The sequence below is a fragment of the Clinocottus analis genome, unplaced genomic scaffold (genome assembly GCF_023055335.1).
Source record: "Clinocottus analis isolate CAN_PGR_092001 unplaced genomic scaffold, fCliAna1.0.p SCAF_7, whole genome shotgun sequence".
NCBI classification, from domain to species: Eukaryota; Metazoa; Chordata; class Actinopteri; order Perciformes; family Cottidae; genus Clinocottus; species Clinocottus analis.
This window is the reverse complement of record NW_027176229.1, coordinates 5,193,578-5,218,358: the sequence shown is the minus strand read 5'-3', so window position 1 is coordinate 5,218,358 and position 24,781 is coordinate 5,193,578. Positions and strand designations below refer to the sequence as shown.

At 41.6% G+C, this 24,781-nt stretch overlaps 1 protein-coding gene across 3 annotated transcripts in view; it reads right to left on the bottom strand.

Moving 5' to 3' along the window:
- taok3a (TAO kinase 3a) overlaps positions 1 to 24,781 on the bottom strand; it is a 62,614-nt gene that overhangs the window by 11,767 nt on the left and 26,066 nt on the right. For all 3 annotated transcript variants that reach the window (XM_068605157.1, XM_068605158.1, XM_068605159.1), the window contains exons 3-14: positions 19,798 to 20,034; positions 16,823 to 16,894; positions 15,993 to 16,094; positions 15,623 to 15,668; positions 14,769 to 14,865; positions 14,152 to 14,265; positions 13,290 to 13,381; positions 12,956 to 13,049; positions 10,045 to 10,126; positions 5,541 to 5,708; positions 4,140 to 4,337; positions 1,843 to 1,980 (exon numbers count right to left, since the gene is read on the bottom strand). In XM_068605157.1, the coding sequence (XP_068461258.1) occupies positions 1,843 to 1,980; positions 4,140 to 4,337; positions 5,541 to 5,708; positions 10,045 to 10,126; positions 12,956 to 13,049; positions 13,290 to 13,381; positions 14,152 to 14,265; positions 14,769 to 14,865; positions 15,623 to 15,668; positions 15,993 to 16,094; positions 16,823 to 16,894; positions 19,798 to 19,929 (1,335 nt within the window). In that variant the 5' untranslated portion in view covers positions 19,930 to 20,034. The remainder of the gene's footprint in view (positions 1 to 1,842; positions 1,981 to 4,139; positions 4,338 to 5,540; positions 5,709 to 10,044; positions 10,127 to 12,955; positions 13,050 to 13,289; positions 13,382 to 14,151; positions 14,266 to 14,768; positions 14,866 to 15,622; positions 15,669 to 15,992; positions 16,095 to 16,822; positions 16,895 to 19,797; positions 20,035 to 24,781) is intronic.

Genomic DNA, 24,781 nt, shown 5'->3' with positions numbered 1-24,781 from the left:
CTTCGGTAGGAAAAGATGATGTCATCCTTCTCTCTCTCTCTCTTTCTCAGCGCCGGCGGGAAGGACCGGTACTATCACACCACACAGATACTGGGGTTTGTATGCTTTTCAAGACAGGCAGCCTCAGTCACACTGAAGGAGGAATGAATAAGCTGCAAGTCTGTAGTGTGCTGTGTATATTTCTATTAGGCTGAAGTGATTGTACATTTTGGGAGAAGCCTTCATCATGAGGTGGGAAGGACTGCGTTTCTTTTTAAGTTAAATGAATGTGAGTAGAGGACACGCGTTACAATTACATATCTATTGTGCATCGGAACAAATGAGGCCGCCGTCTCACAATAACTCTGTAACGCCGAGAAGAGGTAGACTTGTTGTGCACACACTTTAGAAGCTGAAGAATGATATTCGTCTCTCCAACTAGCGAAACTTTATTCCAGCGATATGGACATAGCTAGTAAATTATTGATTGAGATGGTATGGTAAAGTATAATTATGGCCGGGTAATTTTTATAATCATATTGAATAAGTCAGTCTTCCAGCTCTGGTTGAGAGACTTTTGAAGATAACGATGAGAACATGTCCCTAAGAGAGACACACATGTTTGAGAGGGAGCTGACATAATGCGACCCATGTTCAGAAGGAAAAGTACAGTATGCGTACATGAGATGAGGTACATCTCCAACAGATGCATTAGAGGAAATTATTTGTATTCACCGTCTCACTTGGGAATTTTAGAGCATCTGTGGCATGTTTTTATTTCCAACCCTCAAAATGTTAGAAGACACACGCGGAAATTGCAGCTGCACTGGATCTCACAGCTCCTATGGCTGAAGACAAAGCCTGTAAGATTGCCAATTGAAGCAATTTCCACTGGAATGCGAATACAGATAAAGGCAACCTGTTGTAAAAAAAAAAAGATCTAATAAAAAACACACACAGTGTTGGACTATCAGTGGTTCATGGTCCGATCAAGGACAGTATTCATTCCATTCAACTCAAGGACAAAGACGCGTACGTCTTCTTTGCTCACGTGCTCTCATGTCTGGTGTAAGACCCGACAGCAGAAGGGACTCACAATTAAAACCACTGGGTCATGGATGAGTACACACACACACACACACACACACACACACAACTAGTTACTAGAGCCGGTTTCCATGACAACAGACGTGGTGGGAGAGAAAGAGAGAGACATGGAGAAAGAGAGAGAAAGACTTCCACCCCCTTTATCCCAGGATAGAGAGTCAGATCTAAGAATGATGTATGATCAAGTGCAAGAGAGAAAGAAATAAAGGAAGGAGGGAGGGAGGGAGGTGGTGATGTGGAGCGTAGTACCAGAGGAAAAAACAAAAGGAGAGAGGTGAATGAGTGGAAAGAGAGAAGCAGATGAATAGATGTTGCAGAGACAAAGAGCCAGGAAGAGGTAAAAATATAAATAAAACTCAACAAAAGATGGACAGATAGGATGAATAAACATCCACAAAGGAAGTGCTCGGTGTTTTGAAACCTCACGTGTTTCCAACATGGACCCACACCACATTTCTTCAGCGCGGAGACATTACGTCACATCCAGACTCAACGATCGTCCGCCACAGTCGCAGCCATGTTTGTAACGGTCAGAAACAATCACAAGGCCGCGCTGCACACTTGTCTGCTGCTACGGTGTGAACACAACACTGAGAGAGATTTGGGCTTCTGGAAAAAGCTTTTTCTTTCGCCTCTCTTTATCATTTATAAGCAACACAGTGAATGTCACACACATGAATGATCCTACCCTTAAAAAAGGAACACAAACACATGTTTCGGGATCTCAAAAAGAGCAAAGAGTTTTGTTAAACGTACCAGCGAGGCTGATTTTATGGTGGCGAAGCGGCCCTGGTTCTTGTAGTTTTGGGCCTGGCTGGTCTTGTCGGAGGAGGACGGCCTCAGCCCTTGCAGGTGATCCCTGTGAATGCCATCGTCCCAGTTGTACTGGTGGTCCTGTGTGTGTCACACACACACACACACACACACACACACACACACACACACACACACACACACACACACACACACACACACACACACACACACACACACACACACACACACACTGATTGTCAGAGTTGTCACCTTTTGAAACAATGCCAGAACACACGGCACTGAAGTGGTTTATAATGAACGTACACTTGGCAGACTTTAACACTAAAAACTGAGCTTGTGTTTAAACTCTTCCCCATTTCTTTTGTGACTTTTTGAATAACCCCGTTGATTTTAGGCGTACGACGTCTAAACTTGAAAAGGAATCTTCGGCATTTGCTAAAACTGTGTCAAACGTAACCTTGCAAAACAGGATGAAATGTCACTCAATCCCTCCACCCCGTTGAAAACATTAAAGGAACCAGGGGACGTAAGAGATTGTGAGGCGGAAACTTCATAGGCGTCTGAAAACGATGTGTGTCACTTTCATTTGTTCTCAGCTCAGCCCCTGAACTTGAAACAACACATTGTCTGTCTGCTCATAAAGTGACATCCCTATTCATGCACTGTCAGAAATACAAAGAGCAGATGAAGAAAGAGAATAAAAGAGTGACAGCCCTCTCTTCACAGATGTTTAAGTCATCTGAGAATGGCAGGCACTGCGTTGACCTGTGTGTACTGAATGTATGCATCCATGTGTGTGTGTGTGTTTATGTGTGTGTGTGTGTGTGTGTGTGTGCAGGATGGCAAAGCTGTAGGTGGGGAAAAGGCGGAGAGTGTATGCTGCTTGTCGACATGCACACAGTCTTTGTTCTCTGGGTGTGAACAGTGTTTGTAATGAACTTGAAGCGATCTGACAAACAGCGAGGACTGTGTCGATGGTTTCCATGGTTTCAGGGCGGGCGGTGGGTGGGGAGTCACGCATACACTTGAAAATAGTACGAGAAAACGCAGATGATGTTTACACGGAGCAAAGTGTCCTTACAATTTTAGAGAGCGCAGTTACCGAGACAGTCATTATACTAGTAACATTACATGTGTTGATTCTACTTGTATTTGTGTTGAAGTAGATTCTTAGAAACCTAACGTCCATTCTGGCAAAAGTGTTTACGACAGTTTAAGAGCTACGAGACCAAATCAAATTAAAAGGACAATTATTGGGAAGGTGTTTCTTGTCTTCAATCAGACTTCAGCTCCACCAGGTAGGATTTACTTTTGCCACCAGGAGGCCGTCTCAAAAGCTTGAATAGAAATGAATGGGATTTGGTGAACAGACAATTGGATTTTTGATTTGTGAGCCGCATTTGAGATTTTAGCCATTCGATATTTTTATTTTTGCCACGATGAAACGCTAATCTTTAAACACGGGAATAGGAATAATAAATAAAGAGAAGTGTTTCCCAAACAGGGGATTTTGGAACCATTGCGGACATGGTCGGTTAATTTGGTAAAAATTAACAATAATTATTCTGTTTCAGAGGAAAATAAACACATAATCTGGACTACAGATTGGTGTGATGCTGATCTTTGGTTGCAATCAAAGGTGCTGATTTTATCTTTGGTGCATTCCTGTATCAAACCCTCTGTGCGCTGACAAGACCTCCTTTTATTTTCCTTTATTCTTTTTTACCTTTACCGCTCAATGGGTTCATATAGAAGTGCATAATTTAGGATAACCACTTAAACACTCAAACAGCTGCCATCAAATCAACTGTAATTGGCTCCAAGAAGTGCAGAATAACTATGATACTGAGGCCATTGCAGCCGGTTTAAAACGTGTCCATAAACAGATCTTGTAATAAATACATCAAATCAAGGTAGGGTTTGTGAAGTTCACAAAGACTTAGAACCCTCGCCTCTGTAGGACTATATTTATATTCTTGTAAATATCATTTTTTCCCATCGTTACCTTATCGCTTCCAGTTCCAGTCATCTAGATTATTTTTACAATAATAATGTCCTATAGTGTTTTTTTTAGTAAATCCTCAACTTTAAATGCACTTTCCAACCAATAGCAACATTTTAAAAGGTGTGACATCGTCATTGGCTGTGACTCTGGCGGTGTTGATGAAGGGGCGCTCCAAAGGATTTTGGGAACTGCTCTCCACTTCCCAGCTCTGGTCGTGACCTGTCAGCACCTCCCTCCCACCATCCGAGACACTTCACCCCCTGACTTTTACCTTCTTGGTGTGCGGGGAGGACTCCAGCGTGCTGCTGTAGTCCTGGGGGTGCATCATGGTCATCTCGGAGCAGCTGTCGTCCAGCACCTCCTGCATGCTGTTCACGCTGCTGCTCTGGCTGCCCGTGCTGACCGAGGTGCTGGGGATGGAGTGGTTGCTGCCCAGGCTGTTCATCTTACAGCTGGCTGCCTCGCTGTCCTGCAAGGGAACATTCACACATATTCAGAATTGCATGCTTCCACAAATCAACACTCGGGAGTGATGAAATCTTACAGAGATGCAGCTATACACACATGTACGTCATCCCCAATATGCACAGGCCTCTCCCAACTCTCTGTAGTTTCCTCAATATAAGCAAACTAACTAATGACCTCTCGATTGCATTCGAGTCAGTGTCAGTTCTCTTGGTAATGCACATCTAAGATGGGTTCAGATTAGGCCACTTGAGTACTCAGCCTTTAGGTGCAGCAGACATATACATAATATTATTATGATGTTATAGTGAGTCTCTCCAGTGCATCTTTCCCTGAAACCAGGTTTTCCCAGTAAAACCTTCAGCGGCAGTGAAGTCTGGTGGCCGCTCTGAATTGCGCCACGTGGTGTCGGATGACATGTCAGTGGGCTGCTGTTCATGTGTATTTTTGTCTTCGGTTTAACTTTGTTAGAACTGAAAAATGTGTTGATAAGGCCACTGTGGACAAAAGTACAGCTTCTGGCTCCTTCCTCTTAACATTGCTTCAGACAAGCTATCACGTTCACATACTTTGTGCTGTGAGTCTGAGCTCCAGGAGTCCTGCATAGTAAGTACTATCAATTTAATAATTGATTCATTGTTTTGGCCCATTTTCCAGCATAAGTTAATTCCAGCTTCTTAGATGTCAACAGATGCTGATTTTCTCTGTTTAATATCATTGTAAAGCAAATGTATAAGTGGTTGGGACTGCTGGAAGGACAAAGACATTTTAAGAATAAAAGATAATAATAGGATACCATCATATAGCAGCCCTACGCTGCTGTATGTAGCCTTTGCTTGTTCGACTGTGTGTCGCTTTTCGCTGACTGCCTGGTCATCTCTATTTGATCAACTGTTGTCTCTGCTGTTGTTCTGCGAATTAACGCTGTGGACTTGTAATGTGTCTGTTGAAAGACAAGTTTCTTTTTGTGAGGACAAAGCTGAATTGAATTTGTGTTTTTTACACAAAATCCATAAACTGATTAAAACATAATGACTACAGACTTCACTTTGAGGTGAACAGAATTCAAATGAAACTCATATGACTTCATGTTTTAACCCCTTGTTCTCCTGCTGCTCCTGACAGACTCTATAATCCTCATCTCCCTTTATTGTTTCTATGTTAACTGATCTTTTACATCAACCCTCCCTCTCCCTCTTGTTCCCACCTCCTCCGACTCCTGGCTCTCTCCCATTGGTCCGTTGTGTTTCTCTTGGTAGAGGATCTTCTTCATCTTGCGGTACTGCAGGTTGTCCAGCTCGCGCACCGCATCCTTGGTCCTCTGGATGAGGTCGATGAGAATGCGCGGCGAGCGTTCCCGACGCACAAAATCATGCTGGAAACGAGAGAGAAAAAAGGGAGAAAGTAAGTTAGTGGGGTTGGCAGGGTGAGAAGTTATTTAAAATGGAATAGGCGGAGGAACAAATTGTTTTTGAAATGTTGAAGTTTCACTTTTTTACACAGTAATCTGATTTAATTCAATTATTGTCACGAGGTATGGATGCTAATGACGGTTGTTCACTGAAACGGCTCAATAGCAATTTGAAAATGTACTCTTTAATTTGTCCATGTGGACTGTACTTACAAAGTTGACACCTAATTGTTACAGACTCCACATTTAAATACATTGAATCTATAAATTAAATTATATTAATAGCAAACAATAAACATTTCTTTGGGAAATAAAAAAACAAAAGGGATTTTCTCAGGAATGATGTAAGAAATGTATCATGACCATAAGTTACTTCTCAGTAAAATGTAAACTTATGGTTTTGAAAACATCTCATAGTTGGAGGACCAAAAGGTTTTGACGTCTGTATTCAAAGATCTTACGAATTGTGTTTAAAGAACGTTTAATTTAACAGTTTTGGACTGAACTGCCTTCAACTTCTTTCATCCAGCGTATTATTTCAATGAGCACCACAATGGTGACCGTCACTAGAGGGCGCCTGCAGGTTGCTCTCCCATCCTGGGAGTCCCAGCACTCAACACATGGGATCTGTGCAAGATTGTCCATGAAAATCGATTTTCACAAATACTCGTAATCCTTTTCATTTCAATAAATGGAGTCTGAACGGTGTTTGCCTCGGCACCAAGTTAATGGCAGCTTCAAATTGATTATACGACCATTTAGTAACGCTGGTAAGACATTGAGAGGTTTCAGTGTATAAAGCAGATTGTCTTTACAAACACAAACCTCTCTGGAGAAAAAACTGTATTTAAGTGAATAGTTGAAATTTATTAACACAATCTGTGGGACAAACAAGTATAAGACTACTATAAGACCTCAATGAATAAATACTGGACGTCAGCACCCTAAAATGTCTTTGAAGAAAGTCAAAGTCTGACAGCAAAAAAGTTTAACCCCCTGTAAAACTAAACTTGAAGACGTGATTATTCACATATATTTTCGAGCATCGTTGTCCTCGAAACTGATTGGTGAAACTCATTTAGATCCCACTTTCACGCCGTGACCAGCTCTGCTGTAAGGAACCAAACTTTCTATAATTTGATGGAGGATGGGGCGTTATGCTTTTATGTAATTATTTATTTTGTGTTACATAACCAGCAGGTCAGAGTGGGTGTGTGTAGCTGGAGTGGGTCGGGTACGAATGACGTGGTGTCTGTTGTTTAGTTATTTCCTGTATATTTATATCTTTGTACTGTACCCTCATCAAGATGAAAAAATAAAACTCTCCTCTGCAGTTCCACCCACTACACCACACACACACACACACACACACACACACACACACACACACACACACACACACACACACACACACACACACACACACACACACACACACACACACAGACACATATTCACACCTCCCCTTAGTCACTCTCATTCATAAAATATTGCGTGGCTGAAATGTACGCAACCGCAGAGTACAGAACTAAAATATACATATTGTATAAAAATCTTTTAGGTCTATTTCCAGCTCGGTTTCTCTGCACACCTTCCTCTCCATGTGACAGATGCTGCTGTAATGGGTTAGTCAGGACACTGGGGAATGACATCATGCTCTGAAAATAGAGATGAGAGTGATTTGTCCCATTTTGTGATGGACCTACACCACAGTGTGGGTGGTTGGCCTCCCCCGTCCCGTCGACCAGCCAGAAGCTCATTATGAGGTTAAGAAGAAGCGACGGCATCTTCAGTCCCTGTATGGACACTGAAGCTTCACCAGGCTCTTCTTCCACAAGTACTAATCCAGCCTCAGAGATTTACTCTATAGGTATCATCAGTGTGTATATTATATGTATATGTGATTACCATAAACAACTTAAATAATTAACCTTAAGTAATACAATTGACTTCTGCCTCCTTCTTTATGAACGGATATGCATTTATTGAGTTTATTTGGAGTTGGCTGTATATTTTGACTGTCCATGTTATTGGTTATTCAAAGTGGATAATACAAGTTTGAAATAAATACAAAATAAGTGGGGGTAGCCTCTTTGCTTGAGTCTATCTTGGTTACTTCTACTGAAGTTAAAGGAGCGGTGCTGACGGAGAACAAGCCTAACATGCTAGATGTATTAAAAGGGATAGTTCAACATTTGTGAAAATACAACATATTCTCTTTCGTGACGCGAGTTAGACGAGATTAACGGCAGTAGCTGGAGCCAGTGGCTGGTAAACTTATCTTAGCATAAAGACTGGAAACAAGGGGGAAACGGCTAGCCTGGCGCTGCTGGATCCACCAACATATTGTACAACACAGATAGCATCTTCTCCTCTGACTCTCAGCAAGAAAACCATATTGACTGAAAATGGATTTTAAATAATGGATTTAACATTTGAGTCATATCGAAGGAAAAAAAAATGCAATCCCCTGGTTCCAGCTTCTCAAATGTTAGGATTTGCTGCTTTTCTGTTTTATATTACTGTAGTTAAATAATCTTTTGGTTTCGACCGGTGGTACAAATGAGTTCATTACAACACATCTTCATTTGCTCTGGGAAATCGTTTAGGGAAACTCTTGTGTTGCACTGGAAATATCTGTGGTTTGCCATTTAATTTATGGGAATACTTTTTTTTTTTTTAAACCCGAAAACCAAACAACCCAGAGCTATTTTTAACTGTTCAACTATATTTTTTTCTCCATTTTTTGCTTAAACATACTGACTAGTGGTGGTAGTGGGTCACTGGGAGGTTATTATTTCATTATTTGCATAATTACTATTATTCTGAATGAGTTACACACAGAGAGAGTTTGTTTAACCTGAAGCCAGAACACTGATAGCTCCAAGCCCCCAGATTATTGACCTGATTTCCCCTTTAAAAGAGCTCGGGGGGGCGTGTGCCTGTGTCTGTGTGAGCGCACTGAAAGAAAGACTAATGTTGTGTGTCTGAGAAGAGAAACTGGGGTATTAATCATAAGCCAACACCCCACACCCGAAGCCTTCCCTATAAAGCAGCCCCTCCGACACTGAGCTCAAGTCTGTTTGGTACTTATCCCTCTTTAATGTTTTTTTTTGGCCAGGATTTAGGTCAGGGGTGTTGGCAAAAGTGAATCCCAGTCAAAACGTCAAACCTGTCCAGACAACAATCCAGAGCCCCATATTTAACCGCGACCTAACCCCACACCCTCAGGTGGAGCAGGTGTGAGGACTTCCCCCTAAGCTGCCGTACTGTTATCGCCAAGAACATTAAACTCTTAGTGGACCAATAGGATTACCTGTTGGTCACACAAACAAAAAGATCAACCCCTCAATTACGGTGTAACACAACCAACATATGCGGATCAATGCTCTGTAAGTTCATTGTGATTTAGTCGGGTGTTATTGGGCCGGACGTTGGCATGTGGAGGATATTTAATATTACAATATGTTGTAATATCATTAGTACGATGATTTTGTAAGGTTGGTAATATTATTTTTGGGAACATTTAGCCTTTTATTAGAGAAACAGGATGGGAGGGAACGTGACATGTAACATCATCTTTGACCTTGGACATAGAGGTTTGACGGAAAAAAACACATGATAAATCGTATATAAACGATCTATAAGTCATATAAGAAACAAAACAGTGAGGCCTTTGTGATTTCGTTTGATGGACAAAAACATGCAATTATTTTGTACTTCCTTGTTTGTTGTCTTTTATCTCATGTCCACTGCATATGATGGAGTGGATTTATGTTGTCAACCAAGCACACTTGTGTATGTGGTGTGGATAAGTTGTGGGTTTAGGGCGGGGAGGTTTGTATGCATGTTTTGTGATACATATTATTTTGTATCTTCTATCGGGCAACTGGTGCACCGAACGTGAACCCCAACCTCTATGTTTGTTGTATATCCTTCCCCATCTCTCTCTCTCTCCCCTCATTTCCTGTCATCTCTTTAATGTCTTACAATCAATAAAAGGCATGAAACGCCAAAATAATTGTGTGAAAGCAGCAAATACAGGCAGCTCTACAGAGCCCTTAAGGGCCGTCGCTACAAGGCATGGCCCAACAAGCGGAGCTGCAACAAAAGAAGAAGAAAAAAAAGGAAGAGAGAGAATAAACGGTTCTCAGCGGGACGCTTGAAGAAGACACTCCGTGTATGCTTGCGTATTAGGGAGTCGTGGGTGGGTGGGAGTGACTCATCCACACGGCTCAGGGACTGAGTGAGACAGGAAGTGAGGTCACAGCTGGAGGGATTACAGTAGAAGCCCACTCACTCGTAGCAGCTCCCCCGAGGAGGGTCTGTCCTGAGGAATTTTCAGTAGGCAGTAGTCGACGAAGCTCCGGAAGGGATCAGACCTGGGTGAAGAGAACAGTGAGGACATATTTTAAAATCAGAATTACTTAAGAAGAAATAGCAGTGACAATCTATTTATAGGCCGCCTTCAGCCACACCTGACTGTCAATGAACGTTTAACTCGATGAGTAACCTTCTGCTGTGCTTCGTTTATCAAATCAACGGATTAAACCGGAACAATCCTATAAAATCTCTCAGTGCAACCCTATGTATAAACCATATATGGATTATGTAAATATGTGAAGCGAGAACATAGGAGCCACTTGGGCTGTGGACCACTGTGACACTGACTCTGATCTAAAAATATCCTCACAAAAATACAGCATATATATCACTGTGTTTGGATTGCGAACATTAAAGTAAAACGCAGCGCTATTTAAGATGTCGGGGTCATTGCGGGGTCAGTAAGTGCACCCATCCACCACCCACCTCCTCCACCTCAACATCTAACGTCCTCTGCGGTTCACAGACGTCCACGAGTTAACTTTTATGCCGTGCACAATGTGTGTGTACAGTGTGGCCTTGTGTACTGAAGTTACACTACAGAGCTGACGTCTCTACGAGTCTCATCTCGGGATGTTGCTCACGCCTCGGGCCGCTGGAGCTCCTCCAAAAATACCACAACCCTGCGCCGCCCCGCACAATCGCTCGCTTCAGTGCGAGGCTCGAAACCAACGCTAATTTCACAACTTCCGTTCTCCATGCAGTCAGAGGCAACAGATTCCAACTGAAAAGACTCCACCTGACTCGCGTTTCTGAAGACTGAGCCCATGATATGTGCTCTCTCTTAAAAGGTGTAAGAATTGTCACTGTGAATGTATTTGAGAGTTGGAGGATTCAGGAATGTCTTCAGGCAGCTCTGAGGCAGACAGAAAACAACTTACAGCCTCTCGCCTCGGCCGTGCAGAAGACACAAGAATCTTGCGACATACAAGTGAACAGCGGCGTGACTCTGCATGCTTAGGACCACTTTCGTACCACATTGGCGATAGCATGGAAGAAGAACACACAAGGTAAATTATAGCGAGAACATCTAACAAAGGGTTAATATTTGATGAGTGTCGTTTCCTCTCCCCATGAGAATCGGACCTCACATGCAAAGTGCAAGTAGTGGCTTCAGCAACTCAGAGGATCGGTGGAATAGTTGCTGTCTCGCTGATTTTCCTGCGTGTAACCTTTTATATCGCCTACTTCTCTCGATACATTTACATATTCATCCTCTTCTCTGCTGTGTGAAATATGTTTACCTAATCTCGTACTAAATCCCTCCGCTCCTTTCACTTTCATCTCCAGGTTCGTGCAAGCAAAATAATAATGAGGATGAGGTATGGACTTGTCACTGCTTCGTTGAGTATGTGTGTGTATATGTATATGTATATATATATATATATATATATATATATATATATATATATATATATATATATATATATATATATATATATATATATATATATATATATAAAATGAAATTGTTTTTTTTTTTTTGCAAAGTGTTGAGAAAAAAAGGCGCAAAATGAACGATTGTAGAAGAACTGCAGCCTACCTGGAGACCCCAGAAGTACGAGGTGTTCAGAGACAAGGCCTCATTAAAGAACAATAAAACCTTTTGCACACTAATAGTTTCCCAATAATTGTGCACATACAGATATTCTCCTAAGAAAGTCTTAAATATTCAAGTTTGAGGTATTTTAACATTTTAGATTAACTGAGAATGTTGTAGTTGTTCAATAATACAATGAATCCTCAAAAAAACTACTTTCCTAATAAATGTGCACAGTGCATTTATTTTATTACCACATTATTTTATTTATCAAATGTCCATTTGTATCAGTTTTGTTGAGAGTTCCCGCTTGTTTTTGTAGAAAAATCTAATTATTAGTTATTTTTGTGTTAATACGCCTGACTTGAGCCTTTAAATGAGTTATTGTCTTAGCTTGATGTGTTGACTTGTTGTCTGTGCGGGTTTACATACACATGATCAATAAATGTCTTTGTGATTATCACATTGTGTCATGCCATTAGTTTGACTAGGTTTTTGCTTATTAAACTGTAGGTAGATTTGATTCAGCTATTGAATACAAATCAATCCGAGAGTGAGATCAATAAGTTAATAAACCTATACACTGTTAATATTTGACTGGGCCCCGGGCCACTTTGCACTTAAAAAATTTGGCTCCCCGGAGTCAAAAAGGTTAAGAACCGCCGTCTTAAAGGACAGTAGAGAATCTATTATTGTCCACAATCAAAAGCTGTGACGCTGAGAACAGCAAAAAGATTTGTTGGCTGTTTTCCCATAATACCTTGAGAAACACAAGAAATGCAATTTTCAAAATCAAACTGCTTTTTAAAATGTTGATATATGAAGCTTTGCCTTCCAGCCCAGCAGGAATGATGTGGTATTCACACAGTATTACTTTGGTGGAGATTTCCCAGGTAATTACATAAGAGACTTAGAGTGTGACCTTGCACAAGGCTGTTGCAGGGATCATAGGTCGTGCAGATTAACGCAGAGATGTTTTACCCCGACTGAGCCCAGATCGGATTGGGCTTTAATGTTCACAGTTGAGTGGAAGTATTGTATCAGCAGTTTTACTGAATTTTCTTGGTTTGTGGAGATTTTTTTTGCTCAATTAAAAATGTTGTCGTGTCTGTTTAACTCATCACATATTGGTTAGCATTCTGTAAAGAATATGTTTGTTTTTTATAATTAAAAGGATATATATATATATATATATATATATATATATATATATATATATATATATATATATATATATATATATATATATATAGTACTGTAATATTTGGGAGGTGTGTTTACAACTCACCACTCATTGGACTGTAGCGTGGGAGAGTCGTTCTGTGCGATGTGATATAAGGCACTCATGGCATTCATGTTGAACAAGGGTGGTTTGCGCTCCGCTAAAATAAGAAAAGATGGCGAAAAGTCAGAGAAAGATGAAGAAGAGTGACGTTTTAGTTTTCACAATCACCAATCAGCTTCTCCTTTATTCAAGGCCTCAAAAGCATGCAGGAACAAATAAGATGTATTTTTGTCCTCCTGTTTCACAAATCATTTAAAAGGCAGCTATAAATGTGTTAAATGTCTAACTTTAAGGGCCTATAAATGCCTCCTTTGACCAGTAATAGATGTATGCTCACCCAGTTCAATACAGGTGATCCCCAGGGACCAGATGTCCACTTTCCCCTCGTACTGACCCTCGTCCATGGCTAGGATCACTTCTGGGGCCATCCTGAGGACATGCAAATGAACACACGCACGCATAGTTTATTAAAGCATGGGGGAGAAAAAAAAAATCCATGAAAATGTTATAATCTGCTAAGCCTCTCAGAGCTTTTAAAGACTCTGGTGTGCTGTGATAGTAGCTCAGTTTTAGGAAAATATGAGTGTGTTTCTGTAAACGTGGAGTGGGACAACTTGTGTATGCGTGCGTTGTGAATTTAACACAACAAGTGAGACAAACTTGTGTGCTGCTGCATTTTGGCATCATGAGAATCTAGCCTGAAGCTACATGAAGTGTGTGAGTGAGTATTATGGTGCATAAGGTAGGGTTGCTATTCAGAGATGACCAGTCAAGTTGCAGTTTACATCCATGTCTGTCCAAAACAACATCACTAATTGTATCCTATTAAACATTTGTGTGAAATTGTTATAATTGCTATCTGTATTCTTGAGTTATGGCCAAAAACTTGTTTTATGAGGTCAGAGTGACCTCGACCTTTGATCACCGTAACCTGAAATCATTATATCCCATAAAAAAATACAAAAATCCAATGATTCATGATGGTGTTCAGGTGTCAAAACGGCAAACAACATGAAGAACACATTGCAAAAACAGACGATGAAGCCATAAAAGCAGCAAGCTTTAATTTCTATGAAATAGAAAGCGGACCTTAAGACATACACCAACGAAAATATATTGAAGTCCAAGCTCGTCTTCTCGGCACATGTAGTGTGTTGTGCCCTACCACGTGTGTGTGTGTGTGTGTTGTTTACACTCACCAGTAAGGTGTTCCCACAAAGGAGTTGGCAGGTGAGGCGATGGAGGCAGAGCCAAAGTCGGCCAGTTTGACCTGACCCAGCTCTGTCAGCAGGATGTTTCCAGCTTTCACATCTCTGGATGAGAGGGAGAGAGAGACTGTGAGCATGTGTAGGCATGGCAGCCAAGAGAAACCACATCACTTCCAAAAGGGTCTATAATGCATTACGCTCTTCAATCAAACTTTTCAAAGTAGTTACTGGTGCAGTGTATTTATAGATGCAATGTGCCTATTTCAATGTGTTATGAAAGAATTCTGCAGTGAGACCGGCAATGACACAACAACTCAATCAAAAAATGATTCATGCGGCGCCATTGTTGAATGCTAATCATATTTCACTGCCATAAAATATTATATCGTGGACACCAGAGACACAGGAGGGTTGTTACCTCCTCACATCGAAGGATAAAATGTACGTACAGAGATGAGGTTTTACAGCTTAATTAGTAAACGCTGCAATAAAAGGGAGGACATGAGCGCCTCTCATCTCATGTTATCGTCTGTCTTATCATGTTTGTGCTTAAGTCCCTTTATGTTCCTGATGGGAAAGGTTTGGGGGCAGGAAACAAACTCACTCACCTGTGAATCATATTATGGGAATGTAGGTAAGCCAGTCCTAGCAAGGCACCATGGGTAATGGCAGCAATTTCCATCTCTTGCAGAGGTTTCTTATGAACTTGGGGAGAAATTGGGACAGAGGAGATGAGTAGGAGACCTCGGAAGCCTTGACTATTATAATAATAAATTGTTATGGCTCTCCACAAATACCTTCATAATAAATAATTGTGCATTATTTGCATAAAGTTATGAAGTGCAAACTTCCCAAAAAGTCCCAAAAACATCATAGTTTCAGTAACAAAAATATACCAATCTGTTCGGCAGACATAGTAGTGAGAAAGTACTCTACTTGGCATCTAGCATATGCATAACATGGGCTCCTGAGCTGGCTCCCTGTGGACTGTTGCAGTAGCAGGGAGACTGCCTGCCAAAGCAAAAGGTCACAGCAGAACTCAAAAAGTCCCCAAAACAGGTCTAGGCCAACTGTCGTAACTACGTCAGTGACGGGTACACACACAGGTGCTTAGAATAACACATTAGTTTCAGGTCAGGGACGCTTAGAACAATAATGAGCACACAAAGAGAACACAGTGCATGTTTAGTCGAAGTTGACTGAGGTCAATTAACGCTAACTAATGAACGTGTAACATGCGGTTTGTTTGATCCGTATAATAACCCAAATGGAAAAGCAAGTCTTGTTAGTCACAGGGTTCTCACCCTGTATTGAACAGGTAGAGTGAGTAGTTGAAGAATAAGTAGGTATGTTGATGAATCATCACACTATTTGTAGGCCGAGTATCCAAATACAGTTTCCAAAAAAAAGTAAAGAATTTAAACAGATTTAAAAAAGAAGAAACATTAACAAATACACTTACCCTCGAGTAAATCTGATGCGGAGCCCAGGCAGTACTCCATCACCAGCTAAAACAGAATACAGTTACAGCTGAATAACTTGTGTAAATCATCCTTAATACAAAGCTTCGGGTCACATTTGTGAATACTGATATGAAATTGTTCTCTAAAGCTAAAAGGGATCACATTGTGATGTCTGCGATGGAGGTGGTACCGATTACAACAGCAGCAGGCAGTAAGAAAACACAGCTAGTCATAGGATATGAAAATAAATCAAAGACAAAGAGGCAAGAATTCAGAGAAAGAGGACGGGAAGAAAAAGATAAACAAACCATGTTGCAAGACTGATACAAAGAGTGGAACAAAGGGAGATGTGGACACGGATCCACTAACCCAGGCAGTGTTGTCTTTCAGGTAGCAGCCTTTGTACTCAATTGTGTTTGGGTGGCGCAGCTGTCCCAAAAACTTGACCTCCTTAATGATGTCCTGCCACTTCTGCCAAAAACAAAAATCAGACACTCAGATGGTTTACGCACTCACAGACGCACGTAAGTAGGAACTGCTGGGACTTTGATTGCAGCGGCACAGCTGGCTTCACTGTAGTAACTACTTGAACAGGTATCATGAACTTTATACATGTGTTGCCATTGTGTATAGACAGATGGGGAGAATTGGTTTGTTTTAATGGTGACGGATAAACACAGCAATAAAATGCAAAAATGTAAAGTTAGCTTTCAGAGGGGTTAATACAGCAACAGCCTCAGCTAGTAAGGAACATTCTGACAATGTCATGCAAGAGCCCTGACATAAAACCATCACTCAAAGGGTTATAAAGGGAAAGAAAGTTTACTAAACCACAGAGACGCGGCCTCAAGTTTAGCTGAGGCGTGAACTGTGATCACATAGGACGCCTTCTGAAATATATCGTGGTGCGGAAACTTCTTTCTAGGCGCGGGGAGGCACATGTTTTTCCCAAACTTTGCTCATCATCTCAGTCTCACAAGCTAGAAGCTAGAGTCAGGTTTTTGGGTGAACATAATTAGAGGGTGACGTTTAGCGCATCAAGCGTGCGTTCTCACTGTTAACAGGATTCGTGCCAAAGCAAGAGAAGATGAGAAACAAATGTTATCCGACTGTGGGCTGACCGAAGCCAAACACTTAATCGTCAACAGTAACACTGGCATTTTGAAGGAAAGGTGTGGCATTATATCAGTCTTTCTTACTTCGGTAGTCTGCTTGCCATTATAGGACATCTTTTTGATGGCCACCACCTCGTTGGAGTAGGAGTTACGTGCCTGGAGAAGAAAAACAGAGAGATCAGAATCTGTCCTTGTAGATTTGATGTATAAAAATGTACAGACAACAGACAACTTTTACAAATGCACATACAGCAATCCTCTCAAGACATCACAGGTTTTTTTTCTTAGGCAATTACTATGAAAAGAATATGGCATAAATAAATGAGTAACTGTCACTAACATACATTGGTTCAACACAATAGTTATACAAGTTATTTAATTGCTGTTTGGGACATTGCGTGACGAGAACAATCTGTATTCCATAAGAAAGGTTTTATTTTTTACAAAAGCATCACATCCAGTACTGCGCTATACTTCATACTAACAGGGTGATGCAACAGGAAAAAAAGATTGTTCAAATATTATTATTATTATTATTATTATTATTATTATTATTATTATTATTAAAAAATAGAAAATAAATTAATGCTTTATTTTAACCTCCCTATTTAGCATTTGTAAGCATGATCTAAACATTTAGGAGAATTGCTATTCACCGTCTGTTTCCACACCAGTCTCCACTTATGGGCGCCCACAGTTAAAGCCGTTCAGAAATAAATTAATAAACACTTATTTCTGTTTACACCTATGCTATGGCGTGTTATAAACCATTTTTTGAATTTGTCATATGTTGATAAACTTGTGAACGCTAAATAGAGAGGTTAAAGGAAAGTGTTACCAACTCAAGTAATGCCTTAAGGGTGATCCAGATGAACCGGATAAATTCAGTGCATGCAAAGCATCATAATGCCTGAGTGAAGCGACAGAAAGGGATTCTCTCATTTGAATTTAAACACATTTCCGCCTGATCAAAGCACTCAACAACGTGATTAGGGGAAGCCTGCAGGTAAAGTGATATGTGGTTGTTCGGCAGCGACTGTTGGTGTGTGAGTTGTCTGAGCACATCCACATGCCCGTGCTAAAGCCGTGGTGTTAACCTCAAAGGCATTTGGCCTTAGGAGCAGCTATGCTGCGGCTCAGCCTAAGCCCTTATCTCCGTTCCATCCCACTTTCAAATGAATGGGAATTTCATGTTGAGATTCAAATGGAATTACAGTAACAGCCGGCACTGGAGTATTCCCATTTGATTTTTTTCTTTTTTCAGTTTCATCTGATCCCTTAGATTGCCTGTCAGGTCATGCGTAATAGTCGTTCCCTCTCGTGTGATGTATAGATAGATGACTATAGAAGAGGGAGGGAATCATGTAACGTTGAAATATTGAACTACATGCAGGCTAATTGTCGTTGCAGAAGAAAGGGGATGCATCAATAATTACTAAAGAGGCTAATTCATACAGTAGTGGTATGTGTGTGTGCGTCAGCATACCCGGCAGGGGGAATTCCCCTTGTACTTGTCTATAATGGAGTTCCTCCTTAATTGCAACATACATACACCACGGATGCACATACAACTCCATACATTGTATTGTGCTATGCGTGCATATTCTATAATAGAAATATGCACACACGGAAACACACAAGCCACTCTGCCTTTACCTTCTAACATGCACGTAACAAGCTGCTATTACCTTTTATAGTTGTGGTATTGCAACCATTTCCTTCTTAAATGTTAGATAATACAACCAGATCAAAGTGCTGTGAAAGCACAGCTTATCGTTGATTTGTTACGCTAGCATGACAACCGATGTCATCAGAAGGTGTTATTTGCTATATGCATGCTCAGTCATTTTAGTATGTAAACTCTGAAGAAAGTGTATTTTATCATCACTAAAGCTGCTCGGGCTAAGAGCTCAAGCTAGCAGTGTACCAGTTGTAATGCGGACAGAAAAAGTGTGTCAGTGAGCACATCAGGGCAGGATTTAGACGCACACTGGAGCCTGTTAGCCAGACGGACATGGGCACCAGGGTTACTCGTATGTACTGAAGCTGTGTGTGTGTGTGTGTGTGTAAATGACATGGCAGGGAAGAGGATAGTAAAACCCTGCCAGCCAAGAATATCCTGCCCCACTATGGACAGCCTCTGTTTTTCTATACCAAGAAAACAGCTGTTTTAGGATGGAGGGAGGAGGCTCTTATCGCCTCCAGCCCTGCATCTGGAGGAGAGGAGACGAGAGGAAAGGAGAGAGCAAAGAGATGGGATATACTTTCAACCCCCCTTCTAAACAGCTTTAGAATCAAAGGCTTGAGGAGTAATTAGTGATGATGAGATTAATAAGAAAGGCGACAGAGAAAGTGCAGAGAGGGAATCTGTCTCTACTTAATTGCATTCATAGAGCCATAATGTGGCGGGCTACATTTACAACATGTGTACAAATCAATGAATCGATAAGGGGGGTGAGTGGGACTTCCTCATGAATAAATCAAAGCCATACTCGTGTATTAAAAATTACCATGTAGGAGAGGGCTAAGCGTGCCTTGCTTAATGGTAGTATTTTGTATATTCAAATGGTCCAGTCTCTCACATTCATACGGTCTTTCTTTCTACAAGGAACTAAAAAACTCGAGCTAAATAGACAAAACATTTCTCCGCTACATCTTTGTCGTTTTACTCCGACAAGAAGACAATAAATTTTCAAAGTCTTTTAAGGTACGGTCATATTCAATCAATACACTTTTTAAACTTTGTATGAACAGTCTTGCGATGCCATCAAGTGTTGAGTGAGTGTCCACACAAAAAAAGACATGGTCGATTCAGACGTAAATGCCTGACAGAAACTTTTGTTATTCCGAAAAACTTCACCAGAAATGTCTTGATAATGTGGCCATGAGCGCAGTTTTGTATTATATATATGCACAATAGAGTCCTCCATTGAGATTTCTTCAACATAGGACATTTTTGGAGCGGTTGAATTCCAGTTTAGATGCTGGTCCTTCGCACCGTGTTTAAAACAACCTCTGTGGCCTTGTGAAAGTACACATAAGGGCAAACTGGTACTTACAAAGTAGACGGCCCCGAAGCTGCCATGTCCGATCTCGTGCAGGTCACAGAAGACATCCTCGGGGTCGTCTTTGAAGAAGAGGTCGGCCAGCTCGGGGTCCTTCGGCACTCCTTTCCGTGTGGACGACGGCATTATGGGCTGGACATGAGCTAGGCGCCGGAGACGACGCTCACATACACACTACTGATGCTGCCGCCACCAGATGTCCACGACGGGCCCGGCATTGGCCAGCTAGACCTGAGAAACAGAACGGACATTTGTTGCACAGTCTCTTCAAGTTAAGGTTCAGCCACTAAAGAAACTAAACACATCACTTCCTGTGTGCAAGAGGATTTTGCCCAAAGCAAATATGGAAAACAGAGGATTTACTATTAATGTAATCAGTATTATAATAATTGCTAATTGCATGCATGCTAAAGCATTATACTGACACAAGCATTACACAACGCTGGTCACCGAGCTCTGGGGACATCCAAAGACGATTTGATCTAATATTACTTCACAGGCCCTTCGAAGAATATCCACATTCATGTCTGTCGGTGTGCCTGTCTGTGTGTGTGTCTTTCTTTTGTGCATTAGTGCGGACACAAGATGGGAAAAAAGACAGTCATATGATGATGGCTAGCTGTCTAGTCCTGCTGCTCATCCAAGTCACAGTCACACTTGCTCACGTAAACAAGCGTGCACACACACACACACACCACCCTTTATAGCTGAAGCTGAGTCACTGATGCATCATTTCCACACATGCACAAAGTGTAACAATTGCACGCACGCACGCACACACACACACACACACACACACACACGCACACACACACACACACACACACACACACACACACACACACACACGCACACGCACACACACACACACACACACACACGCTGTGAAGCGTGTACGCATCCTGGACACCCTGCTCCAGTTAGCTTCGCTGCACATGCAACAAACGCACACACACACACACACACACACACACACACGCCATCTCTCTCATTGCTGTCGCTCTCTTTTTTTCTCTCTACCATGAAATCTGTGTGCACACCGGCCAGCTGCAGCAAACGAAATCTGGCTCCAAAGGCCAGCCCCACACAGAGCGAGCTGACACACAGGCAGAGGCAGCAAGACACACAGGCGCACAGGCCAAGACACTAAGCATCAGCATCATCCTAATCCCGGGCTCTTTAAAAAGGGATCTAAGCCATCACACCCACTCCAAAAATATCAGTCTTAAAGGCAAAGTCCTGTGCCCTCAGTTTTTTGGCGTCAGATGTAAAAGCATGGCAGCCTGGAAGCCTCGGGAGGCGTCACTTTAGGTAAGACCATCTCATTGAAAAAGTTCAACGATGACCCAATCCTAAATTGTTCCCCAAATCTCAAAGCGATGGTTGTATTTTACTATAAATGTGCACGTTGTATCATGTTTGGTAAAAAATCCAACCAATTACTTCTTCCCAGTGTTTTTATTTTTTTTAAACAAAATAAACTTGACCCAGAAGTAGTAAATTACGAGGTCTCAAGTGTGGCCCGAATGTTCAGCATCATCCTACTCTCAGTGACCTTGGCGGCTCAAAGCTGTGATGGCAGCGTTGATGCGTTGAAGGCAGTGATTGGCGATAAGAAGTGGATGGAGTCGCCGTTTAGAAGACTTGTGTTCGGCGTTCTGGCCATCACCATCTTGACTTTTTGCAGCTTGTGAATGGAGTTCAAATTTGGACTGCAGAAGAGTGACGTAGAGACAGCAGGTAGATCGAGGTAACAATGTTGCCAAAGCATACTCTGCTTCATCAACTACTGTACTCTGAACGGGACCATTATTTACTAAAAAAACATTGTGCTGTATTTAAAGAAGACTTGAAACACTTCTGCATTGGAATCACTTATCAGAACTGGAAGTTCCCACTTTGTTGAAGGCCTACACGTCAAGAGATGCTGGTTATTTGAAACCCTGTAAAGTAACGGGAAGGAATGGCTGATTACTTAACTTTTGAAAATACTAATTCTAAAAGCGTTGTGATGGCAGTGAGGGGGTGATGAGCATCAAAGTTGTGTGACTATATAATCAGGGATTTATTTTCAAGGCATCATGCCAACCTGCCGCCAACTATAAAGCTGCCATAACATAACATCACAGCATTGAGAATCGCAGCCCGCTCTACTGTGGCCTGACGAAAGTAAATTTCATGGCTTGGATTTCTCTCGAAGAATGCCCCGGCACATGCTTGGGAATGGAAACCACCACGGGTTGCCACATAAACAACAGGCATGGTTTCAGTTTACCCGCTTACACATTGTGAAAGATCACATACACAGGCTCACATGCCTGTTGCCTTAAGGCACATCTTGATCTCGGAGGCTTTTTTGAGAAGCATGACCACGTCGGCTGAGACCTCCACGCCTGTGATAGAGGTGTGACGAATGATGAACGAACTGTAGAGTACAGCAGAGCAATGTAGCTGTATGCATACAACCTGTAGGTTGCAGATATGCGTGTACACTACTCATGGTTACGAGCATCAACAGTGTACCACTTAGTTACACCTCTCATTACTCTTCTGTGTTTAAAGGGTTTCATGAGATGCTCCGTGTAATTCTGGTTCTTCAGATCCACTGGACTCTTTAGCACTGAAAGTCTAGTACCAAAGCCACTATGTACTTGTAGACATAAGCACAAATAGAGACACTGCATCGTTTTCTTGCAAAGTCACATTTCTATAGCTTTGTGCATTACTTGTCTTTGTGTGTGTATTTTGCTGTGTGGGCGTGCGAGTCTTCTTTGGCTGTTTACCTACAATAGGAGCTTGTGTGTGACCACGTGTGTGTTGAGTGAATCTGTGTATGTGTCTGTGTGTCTCCTGGTTGCATCAGCGCTGGTTCTCTCATCTCTTCAGATAGATGGAAATAAAGCCTGACACAACCCCCATCGCAACCCTCCCCCTATCAAAAACACACTACCACGGCATGAGCACACACACACACACACACACACACACACACACACACACACACACACACACACACACACACACACACCTTTCCAAATTATAAAATGTGACAAGTAAAAGATGTTAAAAATGAATACAGGGAAACAAAAACAATTGACAGAGTTAGTTTTACCCCCATGTGAAGTAGCTTTGAAAGCAGGTCTAAACCACAGTGATGAAGGACTGACGAGTGGAAGACAAATAAAAAAATGGAGCAAATGAACACTGATGTCATGTGATCACTCTGGAGACTCTGCACACCTCCCTCTCACCCTCTTTTTCACTCTCCCTCCTCCTCTTCCTCCTCCGCTAAGATGTGTGAAGTGAGGCAATGTGGCAACAACAGGTTGTAACACGGGGGGCTTGGTAAAGCTGCAACTAGTCCGGCAAAGCCTGGTGTTTGGACAGATCACTGTGTGTGTGTGTGTGTGTGTGTGTGTACTGGGGATATGTGAATGGTATTGTGCTGAGAGAGAGCTGATTAGGCAAATGGCTTAGACAGATTTAACGCTCGGTGTGTGTGGGAATTCTTTACTAGATGTGCGCTGTTACACGCGACTGCATGACACTGTACTTATGTGGAGGTGTGCATTAGTGTGCATTAGTGTGCCTTGCATGCACACACCGGTATCCAAGTTAGCAGATGATACGGCGCGTGTGGGTTACTGTGCGTGTGTGCGTGCGTGTGTGTGTGTGTGTGTGTGTGTGTGTGTGTGTGTGTGTGTGTGTGTGTGTGTGTGTGTGTGTGTGTGTGTGTGTGTGTGTGTGTGTGTGTGTGTGTGTGTATGTGTGTGGTGGTGATGTCGGGGTGGGGGGGTAATGGTGCTGACAGATGTGTTGTATACAATACATCATCAAAAAAATGATATGTAAAAGAGATTATACAGTTTACGATAATCTGGTCTGGGTTACAAACACACACACACACACGACGGTTACATACGTTCACACGTCCCTGCACAATGCTTCTCTTTAAGTAGACACATAACTCAATGAACTGGCAATGAACTGATTCTGAAACATCTGAATTCTACGTTTCTTTCATGGACAATAAAAAGGATTCTGCACCGAGATTTTTGGTAGCGAATATCTAAAAGTGTTGATAATTTCTTCCTCAAGAAATTTAAAAAATAAACTTATATACATTTTATTCTGGCAGCGATGAGAGAAAAGAAACCCGCACAAACCATTTTCATGTTGGTGAATGCTATCGAAATAAACACATGATCTTCTTCTGGGACTTCTTTGATGGATGTAAGTGTACGTGAACACATGCTGTGGGCCAAAGTTCAACATGCATACACAGGAAACACACAAACAAATACACACACTCCCAGCCTTGGGGCCCCCGTTGGTTCTGTTATGACTAATTGATGTACCAACATGTTGTTGCAGGACCGAGTCCACCAGGCTAGTGGAGATGGCGCTCCACCATGTGCTGCAGCAGACAGTTAAATGGGACATCCCATTGTCTCCTCTTGGCCAATAATATATTAAAAAAATAATAATAAATATACGCCGTAGAAACGTTTCAGGGCCACAGTCTTTCAGTGAGCTGAAAAATATAAAAAAATAAGACGGTCTACAGAAGAGAATCCAGGTCGAACACGACTTGAAAGTCATGCAACAAAAAATATATAATATAATAATCCTCTGGTGTTTCTCCTGTACAATTTAAGCATTCAAAAACAATCCAAGGTCCTTTTTTGTAAATTAACTTCAGGTGCAGAGATTTAAAAAAAATAAAAATTCAAGCGCTTGCAAATAGTGCAAGATCACAGTCATTAACAGATTTGACACATACAATACATGGAAAAGGATTATGTGAGATGACGTTCTTGTATATTTGCCTTTGTGGACAAAATAGATGCATGAAAGCATCCCTTTACTGAGATGTGTTGGATTGAGTTTAATAGAAAACAGAAGTTCTCTCTGTGTGCATTCATCTAATTCTCCCTCCTATCTTATTCTACACCAGCTCCTCCAGTTTTGCTTCTTA